Here is a 24,715-nt window from a genome sequence, read left to right as displayed (position 1 = left end):
GTTGGAAATCTGGATTTGTATGTGCAGTATCTTGATTCTGAATGCACTGGGCAGGCTGAACCAAACATCTTTGGTTTAAATTGGGCTCAAAGAGCCATCAGTTTGGCACCTCTCCCCCCACCCTCACAAAACAACAAAACAAGCAGAAAGAAGCATGAGCAGGAAAGGGCTGTCCTGGGGAACTACACTGGGGGTGGGGTGGGGGGAGAGGTTAAAATAAAGCACAAACCCAGATTCCAAAGTTCTGTATTTTTCAAAATAAAGATCACACATTGTTTAGAGACAATCTACACAAGAGTTACAAAAAATAGTTGCCCAGGCATAAGCATACACAGGTTTGTTAATTATACACATATGGTTACAAGTGTGCTTGCAAAAAAGTTCATTGGAAATATACACAAGGCTCTGGAAATGTACACCGTGTAGTGTTACAATTCTATATTCAAACAAGGAAAATTGACAGTATGTTACATTCACTTACAAGTAGACAAAATGCAAAATACAGTTCATCTTCTGTACAAAAGGGAAGGGCGATTCACACTTTACAAGGTGAGAGGGGCTCTGATTGTAAGGAAAGCTTGGGCAAGGCTAGACTTCTGCACGTCCTTTTGACTGTCACAAAATCAAAACATTACTTTTTTAGGATTAAAAAAACACTAGTGAGAACTCAATCTTGAATAACATTTAGAAAGAATCTCGCTATACTTGAGACTAGATGACAAATAAAACCAAGCTATTTTTTTCTTTTTAAACATTAACTAGGCTGTATAAAGAACATTTATTCCTTCAAAAGAAAAAAATTTACTTCTGGTTGAAATTACAATTTACAATATACAACACTATATGCTACGACCATAAAAGGTGAGAATATACACTGAATGCACAGGGCTGGCTAATTCTCTTTTCTTACCAAAAAACGTGTTTATGTTGATTCAAACTTCTCCACATTTACATTACAGGTATACAAATGTACAATTGTACAATCAAAAGTATGTTCGACTACTAGGGTACATTATAGATACAGATTAGACATCAAAACAAGAAAATACTACAAATTTGTATATATGCAAAGTCTACACCAAGTATACACTATATATTTATAGAAGCAAGACCAAAAGCAGAGTTGGATTTTTTTTTTCTCATGCTAAATAATCAGATTTTACCTTTCAATGTTAATAGAAAAAAATCCAGTAGGCAGTAAACAATCACACCCGCCCAGCCTCAAAAGACGTTCTCGGTGCTCGCATCTCCTCCTCACAAACAGCCTTCTTCAGCATAATATAGTCTCCAAAAAAGGCATTTTTTAGAATTTCATAAACTTAATGTCACAAACTGAAGCTTTAGCAACTCTGAAACCTTTTTCATTATATATATATATATATATATGTATATATTTTTTTATAAACAGTGTTAAATGCCAGTTTGGGGTCATTTAACTACAATTCAAACTTCTCAGGTTTTTTTGTTTTTGTTTGTTTTTTACTAAAATGAGGAGGTGGGGAAGAGCTATTTGCAAAACTTGCCGGCCAGGCAAATGAGCTAAAAACCTTTTCTTTTTTTTCTTTTTTTTTTTAAAGCTTTTTTTTTTTGTTAAACCAACCACCCTGAAAGTTTCCACATGTGAAATATAGATACAACAGTGAACAAAATATGTGGCCTCCCATGTACATTGGTTACCTATGTACAAGTATCCTATACACCAGTAAAACAGCAGGGCAATTAGTCAATTAAAAAAAATAGTACATGTTATGTGTAATAAAATTAAATTTACAAAGGCTTTTCCACTCGTGGATTTGATTCCTTTTTTGGAGGAGGGAGTAATCCTGGAGCAACCACTTGCCCGTCTCAGACTCTACACTAGAACATTTCTGGTTGCTGGTTGGATTTGCCAGTGGGCCAGTGAGGTCAGCGGGAATGAGGGAACAGCGGGTGACACTGCCTCAGATGATACCATTAGGGGGGCCACAGATGGGCCCTAAGTCAACACCGTTCTTCATGTAGTACTTCTCCAGCTTGGCCAGAATGTGCTTGCCATAGGTGTACTTACGAAGAGTTGCGATGTGGGGCCGGATCTGGGGAGGAAAGACAGTCTGTGTTACATGGCCTGAGACGAGACTTGGGGGCAGGCTTCCTGGACATGCATTTGCATGTCATGCATCACACACACACACACACACACACACCCCTACAGCAATACCTTTCACTGGTTCAGCCCAGTCCCCTGACTTCTAGCACTTTGGCAACCCATCAGATGAGGAGAGGAGCTCCTACCCTGAGTGGTGCCACAAGGCCTGAGGACCCTGGAGGCTGGGTGGCCATGGGCCACTCCCAGGACAACACATGGAGAAAGTGCATCCTAGCTGGGAAAATACACTGCCCACCACCCGCCAGCTGCACAGTGCTTCCCTGCAAGCATGAGCACAGGCCCCTCTGGCCCCATGCACAGCATCCAGGCTCTCCTGAGCCATGGGGGTTATTTCAGGTCACCAGAATCCTGAGCTCACCACTTAACCCTGTCTCTCCAGGTCACAGTGGATCACAGAAAGCTCATCAATGACAAGAAGAGAAATGATGAACATCATGAGCTGGTGTGATTATCCCCATCTTACTGACAGAAAACATGAAGGCACAGAGTAGTTAAGTCACTCAGCCAAGGTTGAATGGCTAACAAAGGACAGCACAGATAGCTGAGCCCAAACTGTGTGGCTCCCCCACGAATCAGGTTTCTCCCCACTGTGCTCTCAAGGCACGCCCGCCACACCAGCCTCATCCCTCAGGCTCTCCGACCTATGCTCTGAGTCACTTCTCCAAGCATTCCTTTCTGTTCTTCCTTCCCTGGGCTGATCATTTCAAGAAGTCCTACATTCCAGAAAACTTGAGAGGTGCTTCTTCTCTGGAAGCCCCTTTTCTTTTCTGTGAGCTCAGGGAGCATTCTACATACCTCAGCTGTGTCTGCTATCTTTTGCTTAATTATCAATCTTTCCATATAAACAGTAAAGGACCACAGTTTATTCATCAGATTCCCCATCCAAACCTGCACCTGCATACATAAACGCACTGGATAAATGTACCGTAGTAGACAGAGGCTCTCCAGGTTGAGAGCTCCATGAGGGCACCAATTTTTGTCTGTTTAGCTGTGTCCTCAAAGCAAGGAAGGGTTGATCCGGTCTAGAAATCACCTGCGCCTGCTTCCCAGGACACAGAGCTGCATCGGGTGTCACATTCCCACTTTGGAGCCTACAGGGGAAACTGGCTGGTGGCAAACAGTCCTTGGTTCCAGTTTCACCTCCCTTAAACTCACCTGTAAAACGGCGTATGCAATAATGCTACACTTTCCTTTCAGTTGTAGTACTATGTTACTAATGTTTCTGTCATGAGAACTTGAGGTTCAAGATCCCCTTGCTTTTGGTAGCTTTCCTTTTAGAAAATAACTGAAATCCAATCCATTCCTCTGTCCCTGGAACTGGCTGCTGACAAGTCCAGGCACTTCACCTTTGTACTTCCCCAGAACAAAACAAAACAAAAAACCCCTAACAAGCCACACACACACAACATGTTGAACTCCATTTTTTATTGGATTTAACAAGAGGTGAAACGTTAATTACCTGCTTCTCTCCTTATGTCCCTTTTGCTGAAAAGGATACCACTTAGTAATGGAAGAGCTGAAAAACTAAGAAGGCTTCTCAGGACTCTCCTCGTCAACTCCCTCAGCCAACCAACTGCTAAGCCCTACCAATTCTAGCACCCTATTCTGTCCACTTCTCTTCAATCCCAAACCACCACCATCTGGTGCCTTGACGGCCTCCCATGTGGTCTCATCACTGCCTCTCTCCTCTAAACTACAAAGGCCACATGGCAGCCAGGACAATTATTTGAAATATAAGTGTGATTTTGTCACCACACTCCTCCCCCACTGAACTTGTTCTACTTCTTCAGATACAACACGGTCTGGTCTCTGGCGTCCAAGTCTTCACACACCATGTTCCCTCTTCTGGAAAGGGTCATCACTCTATTAAGTATCACTCCGTTAGAGAGCCTCCTCTGTAGCCACACGTTATAGAAGACACCCTGCCCATTCCTGGACAACCCTTTCCCCTGTATTTCTCCAGTGTCCCAGTAACTATCTGTGCACAGCACTATCACGTTTACCAATACAACCCTGCTGAGAATACGACCTGCTGTACAACAGGTATTTAGCATTGAATGAATGAATGAATGAATGAATGAATGAATAGACATGTCTTAAGCTCCTACTTACCTCCAACACTCCCTCTGCCTTCACCAGCATCCTGAAAACTTATAACTTTAAGAACTTGGGACTCCCCCAGTCTTCAATTGCCACTGCCAACACCAGTGCAGTGGTTTGGATTGGTTTAGCTTGACTCAGGGGTGGTGGGTGTCTTGTCTGGCTCAGAACTTGAGTCCATTAACAAAGATTCTCATTACCGAACTTTGTTCTCAGTGAGGGCAAGTGGGTCATCATTGCCAGACAATGGCCAACCAACCCCTCAATTGAGAAGGGCTCAGTGAGTTCAGAGCCCAAAAGCTGCAGGTTCAGATGAGAAGCACCGGAGGCTGGAGGCACTGCCTAGCACAAACACAACTGTAGCACACCCTGCCTGTGGGTCTGTTTTGCCTCCTGGGCCCTGTGGTGTCTGCAGTGCTCACTGGACCCACGCCGTGACTTGTCGAGAAGCTGTGGGCCTGTTCAGGTGACTTCTCTTTCAGTTCCCCACTCACAGCACCTAAGCATTCTCATTTCTGTTCCTTCTTCCCTGTCTAACTCTTCTTTAGCCTTGCCTTCTCCTGCAAAGCCGGCCCTCAGGGACTCTGGGAAGGGTGAGGGGTCCTTCTCATGTCCTCACCACTGCTCACCACCATGGCTCTTCCCCACCAGAATGCACTCTGTGGGCAGGGATCAGGTGTTAGTCATCTCTGTGCTGATGAAGTCTGGCACAGAGTGGGCTTCACGTCAATGTACCAGGCTATGCACCATGCTGGGCAGGCCCTTGTTCAATAGATGTTGGTGGGATGAAAGAACAGAAGGGAGGAGTGAGAAAAGGAAATGAGGCAAGTTGATTTGTTGGACTCATAAGCTGATTCTCTAGAGATCAGGGATGGAAATATTTCAAAAAATGTAGCTTAAGATTCTCATACCAGTGTGGCCATTGATAAGGGAGGGTTGGCAAATGTGTAAGGACAATGGTGACTCCACATAAAAGAAAAACAGAACACAGCATGGGACAGAGGTCAGTGACAAACTCTTCAAAAACAGCAGGGCACCCACCCTCCTTTGTGTTTCAGAAAGGAAGCCAAGGCCTTGCACACTTTCTCTGAGACCCTGCCCAGCCCGGCCTACCTTATGCATGACGATCTTCCGCTGGCCTGGCTCCGCCACGTCAATCATCTTCTGGACCACGTAGTTGGCATACTGGTCCTTCATCATGGTGTATAAGGCACTGTGGGGACCGTCGTTCATGGTGCACACCTCATCGATGAGCACAGCGCGCTCCGTACGTGAGGCGTGAGTAACACACTTCTCCACAACATTGCTGTAGTGAGATAAAACCAGGGACAACTCTTACAAGAGAGGCCCCTGTTAGTGAGGCTGTGCTTGCCTAGCTTCTGCCCTGACCTCCAGACCAGCAGGGAGAGAGAGCTATTTAACATTTGAGGAAGATGAGTCGCCAACTGTCTGACTCTCTCAGTCTCTGACTCTCCACCTGTGCCATCTGTGGCATCCCATCGTAGGAAAGGGGGAACGTGGCATTAAATCAGATTTTTTCTCCAATCCACGGGGACTATAGAGGGTGATCAAATTATACACTGCCATACTACTGCATACTGACCACCCAGAGAGACCAGGTCTTCAAGGACATGGGACCCGGCCCTCTAACGGGTAAGGGTAAGGAGCCCAGGTAGGTGAGGAGACTTAAGCACAAGGTTCAGGACACTGGTTCACCACCCAGCTGGTTATTATTTTAACACTTACCAAAATCTGTCCATTCTTTCCTCGCCTTTGTCAGTTCACCAAGGCCAGGAACAAACCTTACTTATGCCTATCTCCCTGCTGCCAAGCAGGGCATGGTGGTGCATGCCTGTAATCCCAGCTACTTGGGAGGTTGAGGCAGGAGAATTGCTTGAATTGGAGGCGGAGGTTGCAGTGAGCCGAGATTGTGCCACTGCACTCCAGCCTGAGCAACAGAGCGAGACTCCATCTCGAACTCCTGACCTCGTTATCTGCCCACCTCAGCCTCCCAAAGTGCTGAGATTACAGGCATGAGCCACCATGCCTGGCCTCAAATAAGTAATTTTTTAAGTAAAAATAGAAATTTTAGAAAAGGAAAATATAACATCAGAAATAAAATTTATTGTATGGCTTTAATAGTGGATTAGAGATGACAGAAGAGTCAATAAACTTGAAAATAGATCAACAGAAGTAAACAAAAAAATACATCAGTGGCTTTCAGACATTTATTTTTTATTTTCATTTTTGAGACAGGGTCTCACTCTGTCACCCAGGCTGGAGTGCAATGGCATGATCTCGGCTCACTGCAACTTCTGCCTCCCGGATTCAAATGATTCTTCTCCTGCCTCAGCCTCCCGAGCACCTGGGATTACAAATCTCCGCCATGACACCGGGCTAATTTTTGTATTTTTAGTAGAGATGGGGTTTCACCATGTTGGTCAGGCTGGGCTCAAACTCCCAACCTCAAGCAATCTGCCCGCCTCAGCCTCCCAAAGTGCTGGGATTATAGGCATGAGCCACCGCACCCGGCCCTATTTTTATTTTTGTAGAGGCAGGATCTTGCTGTGTTGCCCAGGCTAGTCTTGAACTCTTGGCCTCAAGCAATCCTTCTGCCTCGGCCTTCCAACATGCTGGGGTTACAGGCATGAGCCACTGCTCCTGCTTTCAGACATTTTTGATGGTGACCCAGAGTACAAAGTAAATTTTTCCACCATTTGAAAAAATTTTTGTTTGAGACAGAGTCTCGCTCTGTCACCTAGGCTGGCGTGCAGTGGCACGATCTCGACTCACTGCAACCTCCACCTCCTAGGTTCAAGCCATTCTCCTGACTCAGCCTCCCAAGTAGCTGGGACTATAGGCGTGTGCCACCACGCCCAGCTAATTTTTGTTATTTTCAGTAGAGATGGGTTTCCGCATGTTGACCAAGCTGGTCTGGAACTCCTGGCCTCAAGTGATTTGCCTGCCTTGGCCTCCCAAAGGGTTGGGATTACAGGTATGAGCTACCATCTCCAGCCCCTATTTTTTCTTTTTAAAATAAGATTCTCAGCCGGGCATGGTGGCTGACACCTGTAATCCCAGCACTTTGGGAGGCCAAGGCAGATGGATCATGAGGTCAGGAGATCGAGACCATCCTGGCTAACATGGTGAAACCCTGTCTCTACTAAAAATACAAAAAAATTAGCCGGGAGTGGTGGCGGGCGCCTGTAGTCCCAGCTACTCGGGAGGCTGAGGCAGGAGAATGGTGTGAACGCAGGAGGCAGAGCTTGCAGTAAGCCAAGATTGCGCCACTGTACTCCAGCCTGGGCGACAGAGCGAGACTCCGTCTCATAGATAGATAGATAGATAGATAGATAGATAGATAGATAGATAGATAGATAGACAGATAGACAGATACATACATACATACATAATTTTCTACTAAAATCTCCTATCTTTTCATTCACTACAGCATATTTTCCTTTACAACCTGAGTATATTTAAACAGCTGCTGTATAATCCTTCTTTACTAATTCCAATAACTGGGTCATTTTAGACTACCCATTGATTTTTATTTCTTTTTTCTTGAGTATAGGTCACATTTTCCTATTATCCAGATAGACACTGCGAATAACAGGCTATAGAAACTCAGACTTCTGCTATGTTCCACCAAAGAGAAGTGCCCTCCACTCCTGTTTTAGTGCAGTTAACTTGGCTATAGTCAAACTACAAACTTCTCCCATACAGTAAGCAGCAGCTGAAATCCCAGTTCAATTCTTTCAGCCTTAGCTGGAAATGTGGTTCAGGGGTCAGCCGGACTTGGGGGAAGGTTAAAACTGGGCCCCCCCGAACCCCTTCCGGCTCTCTCCCTTTCTAGGATTTCTCTTTGTTGTGGTTGCCCTGAGGATTGCCTATTCCAGCTTTAGCTGCCCAGCATGGAAAAGACTGGGAAGTGACCACAGGCTAACAGCCATCAGAAATAAGAAATTTCCCCAGTGCAATTCTCTTCTTCCAAATGCCAGCCCCCACCTCTCTGGTCTCCACCTGCCCTTTGGTTACTCTCTAGTGTCTTCAGGTAGTTCTTGTATTTTTGTCCACAGTTTACACATGTTATCAATGGGAGGACTGGGCCCACAGTAGCTACTCAGTTATTAATTGTAATTGTTGTAGCTGGACATGGTGGTGTGCACCTACAGTCCCAGCTACTTAGGAGGTTGAGGTGGGAGAACTGCTTGAGCCCAGGAATCCTAGGCTGCAGTGAGCTAGGAGTGCACCACTGCACTCCAGCCAGGGCAACAGACTCTGTCCCTTAAAAAAATAAAAACTTTTTTTAAAAATTGTTTTTGAATTTGTTGTAATATTAATTAATGCTTAGGCTATATCCAAGGGTGAGAAATTAAATACTGTGAACAAAAATGTAAACAGGAGACTGACCCGAAGAAGAGAACCCAAGAGATTCTGATCCCCATTCCTCAGTCCTGGCAACCGGTCAAAAGGAACCCCCCAAAACAAAACAATATAAAGTCGTAAGAGATAACCCTGATAGGGCTAGGCTATGGAGACACTGGATCTACAGGTACTTTCATTTCTTTTCTCTGTTTTTCCATGCTGTGACATGTTATAAAATTTCACAAATTTAAAATGAATGAGGCCAGGTACTGGTGGCTCGTGCCGGTAATCCCAGCACTTTGGGAGGCCTAAGTGAGAGGATTAAGTCCAGGAGTTCAAGACCAGCCCCTGGCCAATATGGTGAAACCCTGTCTCTACAAAAATAAAAAAAAGTAGCTGGGCGTGGTGGCGTGCGCCTGCAGTCCCAGCTACTTGAAAGCCTGAGGTAGGAGGATTGCTTGAGCCTGAGAGGTGGAGCTTGCAGTGAGCCGACACTGTGCCACTGCACTCAAGCCTGGGCGACAGAGTGTGACCCTGTCTCAAAACATAACATAAATTAAAAACATCAAGGTTGTATGAGTCCTGTCCTGCCTTGCAATTTATTCTAAAAACCAGGGAAGAATATATTCCAAAAATAAAAAATAGTATGTTATGTGGGCAGTAGGACACATACAGTATCTTCTCAGAAGACTATACCACTATCCACATGGAAGGGCCATTGATTCCTTCTCCAACCTCTGCTACTTATAAGTGACCTAAGACACCTTTCACAACCTGGGAATAACTACTGCATTTCATTCTTGAGCTTGCACAATAGGAAGACTGGAAAAGAGATCCTAAGAATACTAAGGCCTATACATAGATATACATATGGTAAACTGCCTTTCTTTCAGGTGCTAAAAAGGGAAACTGAATAAACAACATTTCACAATTCCAAACAAACAAGTTAATAAAATATTCAGTTCATCCAAGTGTAACACTCACATTCTTTAGTAACATATTCCCCAGATTTCAAAGTGGCTGACTCTATCAGAGTAAGAAGCCCACTAAGGGACCTCTCAGAGTTTATACTTTGTAATAAAACTATTTGACTTTTTAAGCTATATATACTTTGAAAAAAAAAAAAAACAACAACAACATTAAAAAATAAGATAATTATAGTTCAATACTACTAATCCTCTCTTCTGGGAAATAGTCCTTGTAACTCAAAGCACGTACCTTGCAAATTTGTGCTGACTCAATACAAGTACATTGCCTCGGATTTCTGCTACAATTTTGCTTTTATCCTCAGGACGACCGTGCTCCAATACATGTTGGATTACATAATTTCCATATTGATCCTGTTTGAGAAACAGTAAGAGAAATAAAATGTATGTGAAAGCCAGTTCTGCAGGTTACTTAAGTCCTTATATCTAATTAAAACCTATCTTTCTTTTAGCACCATAACGGTTTATATGAATACTAATGAACACACAATTTTTAAGACAGGTAGTAACGTTCTTCTCTATTATTACAAAACAGGAACATATTATTACTAGACAATAGAATATACATATTCATTTTTAAAAGGGGAGGGAGTGTTATGGCAGTAAATATTCATTTTTCTCAAACACATATACAAATGGTTCACTGCACCTATCTATAACAGAGAAAAACTGGAAATATTTATGTCCAACAAAAAACAAGGGCATACCTAATTATTTAATCAGTGGTATAAGCAGAGAATGTATCAAAGCTAAAAACAAGAAATCAACAAATCAACTTATTTCATTTAACGATTATGAAACAGAGACCCAGAGGGATTAAATGTCTACCTAAGGTGACACCACAAGTACATGACAGAGTTCTGGAAGTCAGATCTCCTGACTCCAGGGCTAGGGCTCAATTCACTACCCATATTCATAAAACACAAACCAAGCTGCTCTGAATACAAATACAACCACAAGATTCAAGGGTATTTAAAACACATTAACCTCTTCTGGAACCTACACTGACAAAACACACAAACTCTGGCCCTGCACAAGCCCACAGGTGTTCGCAGTTCCTCTACTGGCAACTCCACTACCTGTACAAGCTGCTCTGTGTGCTGGTGAAGCTCCTCTAAAATAGGGAGTGTCTGGTCAGGGAGACAGTGCTCCAGGATTCTCTGAATCACTCGGCAGCCATAAGGATGTGTGGATAAGGCAAATACCTAAGGGTAGACAAACACAAATGAGAAGCAAAAATGACAGTCACCACCTTCAATGCTTCAGTATTGTTTTTATATATATATATATGTATTATCCCACTAAACTTCACAAATGAACTTAATGGCATTTAAGTTCTCTCTACATATAATAAGGTGCGTGTATCAATAAACTCATCGCTTATCTATTTTAGGAATTCATAGATGTGCATAATTCAGAGCTGAAAAGGACTTTTCCAAGCCGCCAAGAAACAGATAGCTAGTCAAAGTCATGAAAAACACACTTAGTTAAGAGTCAAGTGTGTCAACTGACAACCTCTCCAAAAGACAGCGCTAACAACAGAAAAGGGAAGGACTGGGACCAAATCCTGAATGCTTTCACACCGCCAGAACAACCAGAATGCAATGTTCTGATTTAACTGTGATGTTTTTCAGCAATAAGAAAAGATTCTTTTGCTGGGTTTGGAGCAATAGAAAAGCACACTACCCTTGAGATTCTGCCCTTCCTAGCTTAGTGGCATACATCTCACAACTGTAATCAAGAACAATAATAAGAGCAATAGCAGCTAACACTTACTGGATGCTTGCCAAGTGTAAGTCATCACACCCAGTGCTTTCTGTATGATTTTGTTTTGTTTTGGAGACAAGGTCTCACTCTATCACCCAGGCTGGAGCGCAATGGTGATCACAGCTCACTGCAGCCTTCAGCCCTTGCACTCAGGTCATCCTCCTGCCTCAGCTTCCCAAGTTGCTGGGACTACAGGCACTTGCCACCACATCTGGCTACTTTAAAAAAAAATTGTGTGTAGAGACGGAGATTCGCTATGTTGCCCAGGCTGTTCCTGTACTCCTAGCCTTAAGCAATCCTCCCACCTTGGCCTCCCAAAGTGCCTGGATTACAGGTGTGAGCCACTGCACCTAGCCTTATGTGTGACTTTATACATGTAGCTTTATGTTTACAATTGTAAAGATAAATAGTATACTGTATGGTTCTGCTTGAATTTAGCTTTATAAAAATGCTACACTTGTAGTCTGGAGCAACTTGATTTATTTCACTCAACATTATGATTCCCATGTTCATTTACAATACTGTGAGTTTCTGTAGTTTATTCTGCATGGTATATACAAAGAAATTTTTTTTTTTATTAGAGTTTCACTCTTGTTGCCTAGGCTGGAGTGCAATGGCACCATCTCGGCTCACTGCAACCTCCGCCTCCCGGGTTCAAGCAATTCTCCTGCTTCAGCCTCCCAAGTAGCTGGGACTACAGGCACCCGGCTAATTTTTTGTATTTCTAGTAGAGACGGGGTTTCACCGTGTTGGCCAGGCTGGTCTCGAACTCCTGACCTCAGGTGATCCACCCGTCTCAGCCTCCCAAAGTGCTGGGATTACAGGTGTGAACCACCGTGCCCGGCCATGTATATGACATTTTTAAAAAATGCAATCCCCTGCTCATGGTCTTCTGGGTTCCTTAAGTCTTTTAAGAGAATAATGGTGTTTAAACATGTCTAAAAGGTCTCGTGGTATACATGTACAGATATTTCAACAGGATCACAGAAATTATGAAGGTTGAAATTTGAAAGACAACACTAAATTATTTTCCAAAATGGTTGTGCCAATGTCTATTCCCACTAGCAGTGTACCTCATTCCTGTCAGCACATAGCAACTGATGGGTAAATAATAGTCTATCATTTGTGGCTTAATTTTGCATTTTCCTTGTTCCTAATGTCTACTGGCAATTTGTGTTTCTTCTATGAAATGTCAACTTGTGTTCTGGGCTCACTTTTACATCATGTTGTATTGTTTTCTTTCATTAGAGAGGTTCTTTATACATTCTAGTTATCAATCCTTTGACCATCGCATCTTGAAAATATTCTCTCCTGGTGGATTTATCGTTTTACCTTTTTTGTTGTATAATTCCATAAATGTAACATCTTAATGTTAAGGTAAACAGATCTACCCTTTTTTCTTTAACTCAGAAACTCCCAATAACCACGTGGGTTGCTGTCAGTGATCAACCATTGTGGTCATTGAGCAAACAGCAAAACCTAAAGATTACTACACATCACATATCACTCTATACTCAGCAGTACATAAATTATACCTGAAAATCTATGTGCTTTTTCTCATTTTTCCCCCTTCCCTAAAGAAAGACCAATTTCACACACCCAAAGGGGAGCTGAGTTTTAATGTCCGGTCCCACCCACCTTAGGAGACTGTAAGGACTTTGTGTTTTGGAAAAAAACAAAACAAACAAACAAACAAAAAAACACAAAACTATAGCCAATTCAGAAGCAATTCTGGAAAAAGGTATTTACATATAAAAGTAACAATCTTACTTGGAAGCTGAAGCTAAGAAGAGATTTTTGATATACAGGAAAACAGGAGAAACTAGAAGTTATCTCTGGTTATTTGGCCATTTAATACAATTCAAACCAACCTGGACTGCATCCCCTCCAAAAAAATTTAAGCAAAAAGCACCTTGTTATTTTAAAGATATATTCACACATGACCTACAACATTAGTTCCGTAAATTACCTGAATTTTAAACCAAATTTAAAACGAAAGCACTGAAATATCAGAATAAATAGTACTTAACCAAGGGAAATAATTTATTCTTCAAATATGAGATTTCATCTTAAAAACTCTTATGATGGTGTTTCATCCCAATGTGAGCAGACAACTGCATTAATGACGGAAAGAAGACCGAGACCCAGACACTTGGCAACACACAGACAGGTACCTGACAGTACTATACAGGACTGCTTTTTACTGCAGTCTAAAGTACATTAAGATCAGGCACAGTGGCTCATGCCTGTAATCCCAGCAACTTCGGGAGGCTGAGGTAGGTGGATTGCTTGAGTGCAGGAATTCAAGACCAGCCTGGGCAACATGGTGAGGCCGCTGTCTCTACAAAAAATTTAAAAATGAGCCAGGTGTGGTGGTATGTGCCTGTAATTCCAGCTACTTGGGAGGCTGAGGGGGGAGGATTGCTTGAACCTGGCAGTTCAAGGCTGTAGTGAGTCGTGATGGTGCCACTGCACTCCAGCCTGGGCAACAGAGGGGGATCCAGTCTCAAAAAAAATAAAGTACATTAAGCATATTGAGAACATGCCACAAATCCTACTCTGTTTTCTGCTCACAAAGGAAATAAATTTGTTTCCATTATTTCTCTCCTGGGTCACTTACCTGTCCCTTAAACGCATCGATGATAAATTGCAAAGACTGGGGCTGTACACATTCAATGCATTTCTGAACCACGTGATTGCCATTCTGATCTTTCACACACTTCAAGACATGGCCATCTAGTTCCCGAACCATCTCATTCTATTGGAGACAAAGAAAGCACCACCAGAATCACAACAAGCAAACATGTGGACAAAGAATATTCTTTTCACCAAACATGAAAGCACTACTGAACAGAGAATCTGTGATGATGAAAGTGGAATAGCAGCTGTGGAACAATGACAACAAGGAAACAAATGAGGACCTGAGTCTTTTCAGACATTAGCCAATTTACAGTAAAATTTCCAACAATAAATTTACTGTAACAATAACCAGTAACCAAAAAGATCTCACACCTGTAAAAACAAAAAACAAAGAAAAGCCTCTTAAGAGTGCTTTTGTGTTTTATTTTATTTTTTTTGAGACGGAGTCTTGCTCTGTTACCCAGGCTAGAGTCCAGTGGTACAATCTCAGCTCACTGCAACCTCCGCCTCCCAGGTTCAAGCAATTCTCCTGTCTCAGCCTCCCGAGTAGCTGGGATTACAGGTGTGTACCACCACACCTGGCTAATTTTTGTATTTTTACTAGAGACGGGGTCTTGCCATGTTGGCCAGGCTGTCTCGAACTCCTGACCTCAGGAGATCTGCCCTCTTTGGCCTCCCCAAGTGCTGGAATTACAGGCATGAGCCACCGCACCCGGCCAACTCCTAGAGCTTAAAAAAAAATAAAGGGTAGACATCTTCAAATACAAAGAAGCCTACATCAGGAACAGATACTCCTTAACTTAGAAAAGAATTACATTCCAATAAACCTGTTATAAGTTGAAAATATCATTAACTAAAAAATGCATTTAAATATCCCTAATTTACAGAACATCATAGCTAATCCTAGGCCCTCAGAAGTGCTCAGAGCACTTACAGTACCCTAGAGTTGGACAAAATTATTTATCACAGAGCCTATAATTAAAAAAAAAAAATCATAGGCCAGGTGCAGTGGCTCATGCCTGTAATCCCAGCAATTTGGGAGGCCTAGGTGGGCAGATCACAAGGTCAGGAGTTCGAGACCAGCCTAGCCAAGATGGTGAAACCCCATCTCTACTAAAAATACAAAAATTAGCTGGGCATGGTGGTGCGTGCCTGTAATCTCAGCTACTCGGGAGGCTGAGGCAGGAGAATTTCTTGAACCGTGGAGGCGGAGGTTGCTGTGAGGCGAGATTGTGCCACTGCACTCCAGCCTGAGCGACAGAGCGAGACTCTGTCTCAAAAAAAAAAAAAATTATTTTATATATATACTTATATACATATATATAATAAAAACAATAAAAAAGATTCAAAGTACAGTTTTGAAAAATCATAAGTCAGGGGCTATTTGCACACTGTATTAAAGAATTTCTACATGGCACACAGCCATAATCCCAGCTACTCTGGAGGCTGAGGTGGGAGGATCACCCGAGCCCAGGAGTTTGAGGCTGCAGTGAGCTACAGTAACATCACCAGAAGCCTGGGTGACAGAGCAACACCCTGTCTCTAAAAATAAAACTAAACCAAACTAAAGAATTTCACATACAATTAATCGTGTTTTTATTATGATAACCCTGTAAAGTATGACTAGTAATGATACTAATTAAGCTAGAGTTTACCCCTGGTTAGGCATACCTCTAACCGTGTAACATGTTTTAATTAAATTTTCCTAACAGTCTTACGGAGTGGACACCACCATAGATGGAGACACCAAGGAAGAGGCAAATTAAAAGACTTACAAAACTATAGACCTAGATTCCCAACATTCAAACCCAAGCAATCTGGCTGAACTGTATGGTAAACCACTATGTCAGTAAACCAAACTGTCAACAATACATTATCCTGAACACCCCACCTCTGCTGGTATATAAAAGAAACTGAGACAGAGGAGGCTTAAGTCACATATTTCAAACTATGGATAGAAAGTGACAGAATTAGAATTCTAGCCTAAGCTGTGACTCCAACACCTATGATCTTCCTACTAGGTCACAGTGACTGCAGAGTCAGCAGGAATGGTTCTCAATTAATGAAAAGTGTGCAAACAAAGGAAGTAAACGAAATGGCCAGAAACTAAGTCTGTGAGTAGGAAATGGGTGATGGTGACAGGATATATAGAAAGAGAGACACTGGGATTTTGACTGGAGCCCTTCCCCCAAACTCATTGCCCCAGGTCTTAGGTATCTTGAAATTAAATGCCTGCACCATGGCTATACCTGGTGCCTCCTGCCCAGTTTCCCTGCTGTCTCCAATCTCTGTACATTGGCTAAACTGTGCTGCCAGTGGATTTATGTTAGAAGACTGCAAGTCACATCAAAATAGTGGTGTTAATGAATACAATGTCTTAAATGCCCAAATGTTGAGTACCTCAAAGCAACTAAGATATCATCTAATTAAATTAAAGATTACACTGGCAGGGGCTAAAGAAGCAAAAGGCAAGAGACACAGTGATTAACCAAGTGTCAGAAGGGAATAAATTTTTTTTTTTTTTTGAAACAGGGTCTCTTAGGATCTGTCACCCAGGCTGCTCGCTGCAGCCTCAACCTCCCGGGCTCAAGCGATCCTCCTGCCTTAGCACCCCAAGCAGCTGAGACTACAGGAGTGCACCACCATGCCCAGCCAACTTTTTATAGAGATGGGGTTTCACTATGCTGCCCAGGCTGGTCTCAAACTCCTGGGCCCTAGCAATCTACCCACCTTGGCCTCCCAAAGTGCTGGGATTACAGGCATAAGCCACTGTGCTGGGCCCAGAAGAGAATAATTTACTCTGAAAATACAATTATAGGAATGATGGGAATTGTGGGAATAATTATGACAATGAAGCTTATACAAAAATAAAGTCAAAGAATACTTATAAACAAAATGAAGGAGAGATGGCTTCCCTGGATATTTTTGTGATCCAGAAGAAATAAAAATTCCAACAAAGATGAGTTAATTTTACCTAAAATGGCAAACTTGCATCTAGAGAAGAGTAAAATAATAAAGGGTAGGAAGCATAAGTCAGGCCCAAAACAAGACACCACAGAGAAACATGACCAGAAAAAATATGTGCAAAAATATAACACAGGAAAGAACGATAGCTGGGTATGGTATCTCACACCTGTAATCCCAGCACTTTGGGAGGCCAAATCAATTGAACCCAGGGGTTCAAGACCAGCCTGGGCAACGTGGTGAAACCCCATCTCTACCAAAAATACACACATTAACCAGGGGAAGTGGCATATGCCTGTAGTTCCAGCTACTCAGGAGGCTAAGATGGGAGGATCACTTGAGCTCAGGAGGTTGAGGTCGCAACAAGGACAATTGTGCCACTGCACTCCAGCCTGGGTGACAGAGTGAGATCTTGTCTCCAAAAAGAAAGAAAGAAAAACAAGAAAATTAAAGAAGAAAAATTCAACTGTCTATGAAAATCCAAGAAAAATTAAAATTGGCAATGATCTGAACATTAAAAGAAAATTTAAAATAGCTTCACACTTGCTTCTAATTACTTATACTTTCTTATTAATGCTACATCTCTAGTACTAAGCACTGAATAAATGAACTCCAGACCTGCTCTATCTCCAACATTCCTCTCTCCCTTCACCAGCATCGTGGCACATACCTTTGAAACTTATCACTTTAAAAACTTTGGACTTCTTCAGCCTTCAATTGCCACTGCCAACACCAGTGCAGTGGTTTGGATTGGTTTAGCTTGACTCAGGGGTGGTGGGTGTCTTGTCTGGCTCAGAACTTGAGTCCATTAACAAAGATTCTCATTACCGAACTTTGTTCTCAGTGAGGGCAAGTGGGTCATCATTGCCAGACAATGGCCAACCAACCCCTCAATTGAGAAGGGCTCAGTGAGTTCAGAGCCCAAAAGCTGCAGGTTCAGATGAGAAGCACCGGAGGCTGGAGGCACTGCCTAGCACAAACACAACTGTAGCACACCCTGCCTGTGGGTCTGTTTTGCCTCCTGGGCCCTGTGGTGTCTGCAGTGCTCACTGGACCCACGCCGTGACTTGTCGAGAAGCTGTGGGCCTGTTCAGGTGACTTCTCTTTCAGTTCCCCACTCACAGCACCTAAGCATTCTCATTTCTGTTCCTTCTTCCCTGTCTAACTCTTCTTTAGCCTTGCCTTCTCCTGCAAAGCCGGCCCTCAGGGACTCTGGGAAGGGTGAGGGGTCCTTCTCATGTCCTCACCACTGCTCACCACCATGGCTCTTCCCCACCAGAATGCACTCTGTGGGCAGGGATCAGGTGTTAGTCATCTCTGTGCTGATGAAGTCTGGCACAGAGTGGGCTTCACGTCAATGTACCAGGCTATGCACCATGCTGGGCAGGCCTTTGTTCAATAGATGTTGGTGGGATGAAAGAACAGGAGAGAAGGAGTAAAAAAATATGGAAGGTGGGTTGGATGAAAGTTTGACTTGTTGGAGAAAATGATGGCTTATTAGTATTTTACCTGCTTTATTCATGGAAAAAAAAACCACTTATAAAATTGAACCTATTAAAGGCTAAGTTCTAGCCAATGGAAGAGTATTGGATACCACAGGTTTTAATACAAGATACTTGATCTACAATAAGTTTAAATTATTTGCACAGTTCATGCTTGCCATGCACAAAAAGGCAGCCATAAGCAACAATGCAAAACCATAAAAGAAAACTGAAAATTGACAGAATTACAGGGTTCACTACATGTACCATGGAGAAACATCAAACACCAAGAGAAAAGTTAAAGGGGAAACTTACAATTACCTGCTGGTCTGAAGGAATAAACTCAAGAGCTTTCTGGATAACACGGCAGCCATACATCTGTAGTGCCAATGACAGGACGTGGCCTCGAATCCGTTCTGCCAAAGCCAGCTTCTGTTCAAGACTGCCAAACTAGACATAATGTGTGGGTAAACACCATTACTTAAGTAGAAGGAAATAAACCAGAGAAAGCAAAGCATTCATTATTCTGCATCAACCACTGGCATAACCTCTTTTAGCCCTGATACCCATGATTAACTAAACCTTTTATTTAAAGAGCCATTGCTTCTTCAAGCCAGTAGTTCTCGATCTCTAATTATGAGTAACCCTTTTTAATGTTAAGAAGTTTCTCGGATACCCAAAAATAGGTAGTTTCACTATTAATATCTGCTAAGCAAACACATAATTCCTCAAAGCTGTCATTAATTCATACTATTAAATGAATCTGGCCAGGTGCAGTGGCTCACACCGGTAAACCCAGCACTTTGGGAGGCCAAGGAGGGCGGATCACCTGAGGTCAGGAGTTTGAGACCAGCCTCGCCAACATGGCAAAATCCCGCCTCTACTAAAAACACAAAAATTGGCCGGGCATGGTGGCACGCTCCTGTTAACTCCAGCTACTCCGGAGGCTGAGGCAGGAGAATCGCTTGAACCCAGGCGGCACAGGTTACAGTGAGCTGAGATAGCACCGCTACACTCCAGCCTGCCCAATGGAGCAAGACTGTGTGTCAAAAAAAAGAATCCTACACTCTTACTGCCAAAGCACACATGGACACACTGTTTTGAAATAGTATTCTACATCATTAAGAGAATTGATTTTTTTTTTCTCCTATTTACACAAGGTAACAGAGTTGGGAGGGGAAAAATCAGTAGAATCAAGAAGTAAGGCTACACAATGTTAAAATTCTACTTAGAATGATTTTCCATCCTTGGCTTATTATTTTCATTTCAATCACATAATCATGAGATTGGAGGAGACTTTATGAATTCTCAGCCCATCCAACCTCCTCATTCTCCCAAGGGAAACTAAGATCCAGAGAAGTTCTCAAGCTTGGTCCAAATCATATGGCTATAATCCATTGTACATGTTGTCACCCCAAGGTGCATCAGCCTCCAGAACTAGAGAGCTCAGTATTTTTATATATGTGACAAAATGGCAGTGCAAAGTCATTCTAAAATCAAAAATACAAAAGTCATGTTTAGATTGGTTTCTTAGTCCAAAGCTGAAGAATTCAGGGTGAAAAAACATAAGTCTTCATGAAAAAACTTGGGAAGGTAAAACTTGAGTACGTCAGTTTTTCATCTTCATACAAATCAAACAGGATGAGATGTTAAGACATTTACAAATTTGTTTTGTGGTAGGTAATGTGCAGAATTCCAGCATTTTCCTCCCCATACCAGACTCCTCCTCATCTCGAAGTTTTGTGCCATTCTGCGTCTATACCTTAGGGTTGCCAATACCAGATAGTAAGGGCTACAATGGTAAGCAAAAAAATCCCTGCCTCTCTGAAATTTTACCTTACTAGAGGAAAAAGACATTAACCTAACAATCTCATTCTTTCCAAAGACAATGATAAAACAAGTGAACATTATTCAAATTAACAGAAGTAAAATAAGAAATCAAGGCCAAACGATCAGCCAAGAAGCAGCATTTAACAATTCTTGTGACCCTAGCTGATAATGAAACATACTGGAGTCGGTGTCCAAAGACAATTCTCTAAGAACCTTAGAAAAATTTGTTTTTGGCAATATTTTATTGTGATCCTGCTAAAACTACTTTACAAGGATTATTTCCTCCTTAAGTGACACGTTTTGTGAAACTATTATAACAATCTGAAATAATGTGCTGGGTCCTAAATGGGGACACCAGTTTTCGAAACACATTTCCAAAATAGATTGGCATTATCTGCTCGGATATTTAAACCATACAGAATAGATAGACTGCTGCTAATGAATTGGAAAAACACTAAAAACCTCTTCAAAAAGACCACACACCCTTCATTCTGAGGACTGGAATGGGACTGCTATGCTTAAAAAGGCTAATGAAAATCAAAATGCTCTGCAGATTCTCTTAAGTCAAAGGATAGAAAGAACAAAGGCTTACTTCAAAGAACTTCTGAATGACGTAATTACCAAACACATCCACCATGAGTTGGTAGGCAGCCTGGAGGATTTCATTGAAGACAAGCTGGCGCTCAGCTGGTGTGGCACGCTCCAGTTTCAGCTGAATGAACCTGAAGTACAAAGTAAAAAGGGCAATCACAGCACTGAAGGAAGATCTGGAGATACATCAGTGTACCTCAGTTTATAGACTGCATCCTTTCTGAAACATGTGAGTGAGCATGTGTGCACACACATGCACACAATAAACCAAACTTTATTTGAATGAATCACTTGAACTCCCTTGAAGAGTTTTTAAATAGAGGAAGAAGGTCCTAACTTAATTGAGCTTTGAAAATTACATATAAATGTTGGCACATTTCATTCCAGTAGGGCATGCATACTGAATCTTATTTATGTGCAAGGTGGGAGGGAAGATGAAAGCGGGGGGGGGGGGAGGGGGGGGGCAGGGGTGCAGGAAGAGAGGAGGGGTGGAGGGAGACATAACACAACATGTACCCTACTTGACTTTTTTCCTTTAGAAACCAGCCTCACATCAATGAACTCAAAGCTTACAGTCCTTACTATATTCTTTAACTTATTTTCATATAAAACAGTACTCATCAGCTACTCGGGAGGCTGAGGCAGGAGAATGGCGTGAACCCGGGAAGCAGAGCTTGCAATGAGCCAAGATTGCGCCACTGCACTCCAGCCTGGGTGACAGAGCAAGACTCTGTCTCAAAAAAACAAAACAAAACAAAACAAAAAAACAAAAACAAAACAGTATTCATTATCTTCTGAAGTAGTAACAGTCTGCCTTTTTTCAGTCCAAATGACCACTATCAGGAAAATCATGTTGCCTCTGAATCTAGCCTATAGAATTCAAATATGAGAAATTTTGGCCCAGTAGCAAGCTGGCAGAACTTAAGGAGGAGGTAGCTTCTGTAGAAACTGTTTCACTGGACACAGTATCAGAGAAAGAAACAGAAACAGAAATGGGAAAGAAGGATGGGTGTTGTCACCATAATTATGCTCTATCCCCAGGACCAGATTCGCTTTCTGTGAAGCCCACCGCAGCAGCCCAACAGGAAGGGGTAAACCAAACCAAATTCTGTCTTCTATAATAGTTTCTTCTCTCGTCTCTACATAGACTGTCACTTCTACAGAGTGGAACAACAAAGAAAGGTGGTAGAGCTGTCTTACTCCTCAGCACCCTAGATCAAACTTGTATTTGAATAGCAACTCTTTGAGAGCAAAAGATTCTTCATAATGCTTAAAGCAGCCAAAGTGTATGTATGTCTTTGTGTTCATGTTTGTTTCTTAAATCCCTATGAAATAATGTGATGCAAACTAAGAGGCACGCTTTTAAAAAATTACTATATGGCAATTTATTTAAGTAGATACCCATCTGAGCCAAGACAGTTAAGGCATTACAATTTCGGGTACCTTAAAGTGCCAAAGCCAAGTACTCACCTGGACCCATGCTGGTCTTGGGAAAATTCCATTATATGTCCAGCAATCTCCCGCAGTTGTAAATTGGGGTACCGGTTGTTTCGAAAATCTTCCAAAAGCCTGCTCCTGCCAGAAGGCATGACATCAGACATTCCATATCGCAAACGAGAGGAAGAGAAAAGAGTGCTGCTCGGGCTGAAGAGGCTGGAGGCGCTGCTTGCACTGCGGTACTTGGCTTCAGCGCCTGGAGCAGCAGAGATGTATCTTCCACTGCCGTTCGTGAGTCCTCCTGTTGGTTACAGAACAGGATAACTTAAGACCACTCTTCAGCAACTTCATTCAAGAGAGAAAAAAGCATTCCCACACCCGAAAGCCTGCACCATTTCTGATTTCTTCAATGCTGTTGTTTTTGTGTCAAGACAATTCTATTAGCGTCATGACTTTCGTGGGTCAACTCAACAACCTGGAAGGAAACTTTTGCACAAAGATTGAGAAGGGAATGCTTTTACTGTTGATGGTAGACTGCTAGTAAGGCTGGAGCAACAGTTAGCATGGCCCCTAGTAAATGAAATGAGGAAGAAATGTGCCTACCAGGTGAACCTAGCACCTGAGCACCAGCAATAAAAACTCAGAAAATGCAAAACAAACTCAGACTGGAGTGGTTTTCCATTCTGAGATCTGCGGAGATTCCTTTCATTCTTGAATAACCCCCATTTCCATCTGAAACCCACTCTAAAAAATCAGGCATCCAGATTGGTCTGGTTTATACAGGGGATCCCATGAAAAAGCTGTCTTTGAAGGAATGATTTTGCCACTAAATAGAAGTGTGAAAATCACTAAGACATTCCAGGCCATGGATGAGACATAATGAGTACAAGACAGGAGATGCCTTAAAAATGAAAAATTTTCGAGTTTTCATTACAAATGGACAGCTCTTAACAATTTCTATTGTGACACAGCCTGAAATGACTGTAGTTTCAACAACCTTCATGCCACTGATAATGCTGTTTTGATGGGTGACAAGGGAATAATTGTGAATCACAGATAAAACAAACATATGACCAAAAGGCGTATCAAAACATATAGCAGGCCAGGCGTGGTGGCTGATGTCTGTAAACCCAACACTTTGGGAAGTCGAAGCAGGAGGATGGCTTGAGCCTAAGAGTTCGAGACCAGCCTGGACAACAGACAGAGACCCCATCTCTAAAAAAAAATAAAAATAAAAAATTAGCTGGGTGTGGTGATACACACCTGTAGTCCTAACTACTTGGGATGTTGAGATAGGAGGATCACCTGAGCCCAGTAGGTCGAGGCTGCAGTAAGCCATGATTGCACCACTCCACTCCAGTCTAGGCAACAGAGCAAGACCTTGTCTCCAAAAAAAAAAAACAAAAACAAAAACAAAAACAAACAAACAGAAAAAAACAGTATAGCAGCATAATAAATTATGAGTATTTTAAAATAACAAAATAACAGGCCAGGGACGGTGGCTCACGCCTGTAATCCTGGCACTTTGGGAGGCTGAGACGGGCCGATCACAAGGTCGGGAGATCAAGACCATCCTGGCTAACACGGTGAAACCCCGACTCTACTAAAAAATACAAAAAAAAAAAAAAAAAAATTAGCTGGGCGTGGTGGCAGGTGCCTGTAATCCCAGCTACTTGGGAGGCTGAGGCAGGAGAATGGCGAACCCCGGAGGCAGGGCTTGCAGTGAGCCGAGATCGTGCCACTGCACTCCAGCCTGGGCGACAGAGCAAGACTCCATCTAAAAAAGAAAAAAACCAAACCAAAACAAAACAAAACAAAAAACAGTTCTTATTTTATTTCATTTTAAATTTTGATTGCAATAGAAAAAAGATGCCAAGCCTTTCTGGGGTTGTTTCCCCCACCACCTTTTAAACAAAAGGCCAAAGGAGGTAAGAAATATTACATAAACCACAAAAAGTTTAGATGAATAACAATTAAAAATCCACGAGAAAAGTCATCCAATATTAACTACTTCTCAACTCTTCACAAGTCTTAATAAATGTCTGGTTTGGGGTTTAATGGTAGCCACAAAAAGATACCCAGGCTGGACTTCACAGAATTCCAGGGCCCAGCTTCAAAAGTCTGGGTCTCAATCAAAGTGATGAAACCAAAAGAAAATGACTCAATGCAGAAATTTGTAAAATATTTACTGAGTATTTGTCCTAAGCCCAATTCTATGTTAGAAGTTTTTCATATACACTTTCTCTGGAATTCTCACTGGCATTTTGGAAAAGGAGTTTGCAACTCCCATTTATGTAACAGAAAATTAAGCCCAGAGAGATGAAATGTTCATCCAAAGATACAAAACCCAAAATTGTCATGGCCAGAATTCAGAACAGGGCTCTTGACTCCAGGGTCAAGGCCCT

The 24,715-nt window shown here is 42.4% G+C and overlaps 1 protein-coding gene and 2 non-coding genes across 40 annotated transcripts in view; all 3 read right to left on the bottom strand.

Moving 5' to 3' along the window:
• Window positions 1–230: 230 nt before the first annotated feature.
• PUM1 (pumilio RNA binding family member 1) overlaps window positions 231–24,715 on the bottom strand; it is a 136,452-nt gene continuing 111,967 nt past the window's right edge. For 23 of the 38 annotated variants that reach the window (XM_034959785.3, XM_034959855.3, XM_055103453.2 and 20 more), the window contains 8 exons: window positions 22,344–22,611; window positions 20,875–21,004; window positions 18,768–18,902; window positions 13,988–14,125; window positions 10,680–10,805; window positions 9,833–9,954; window positions 5,360–5,552; window positions 231–2,072 (listed from right to left, as the gene is read on the bottom strand). In XM_034959785.3, the coding sequence (XP_034815676.1) occupies window positions 1,941–2,072; window positions 5,360–5,552; window positions 9,833–9,954; window positions 10,680–10,805; window positions 13,988–14,125; window positions 18,768–18,902; window positions 20,875–21,004; window positions 22,344–22,611 (1,244 nt within the window). In that variant the 3' untranslated portion in view covers window positions 231–1,940. The remainder of the gene's footprint in view (window positions 2,073–5,359; window positions 5,553–9,832; window positions 9,955–10,679; window positions 10,806–13,987; window positions 14,126–18,767; window positions 18,903–20,874; window positions 21,005–22,343; window positions 22,612–24,715) is intronic. The other 15 variants (XM_034959853.3, XM_034959862.3, XM_055103457.2 and 12 more) reach the window with 1 other exon arrangement.
• LOC112438434 (small nucleolar RNA SNORD103/SNORD85) lies at window positions 4,405–4,490 on the bottom strand. Its single transcript, XR_003026853.1, has one exon. It is a non-coding gene; the product is annotated as a small nucleolar RNA SNORD103/SNORD85 (small nucleolar RNA).
• LOC112438435 (small nucleolar RNA SNORD103/SNORD85) lies at window positions 17,758–17,843 on the bottom strand. Its single transcript, XR_003026855.1, has one exon. It is a non-coding gene; the product is annotated as a small nucleolar RNA SNORD103/SNORD85 (small nucleolar RNA).

The sequence above is a fragment of the Pan paniscus genome, chromosome 1, assembly GCF_029289425.2.
Source record: "Pan paniscus chromosome 1, NHGRI_mPanPan1-v2.0_pri, whole genome shotgun sequence".
Classification (NCBI taxonomy): domain Eukaryota; kingdom Metazoa; phylum Chordata; class Mammalia; order Primates; family Hominidae; genus Pan; species Pan paniscus.
Note: the sequence above shows the minus strand (reverse complement) of the source record. Positions and strands in the feature narration are given on the sequence as shown.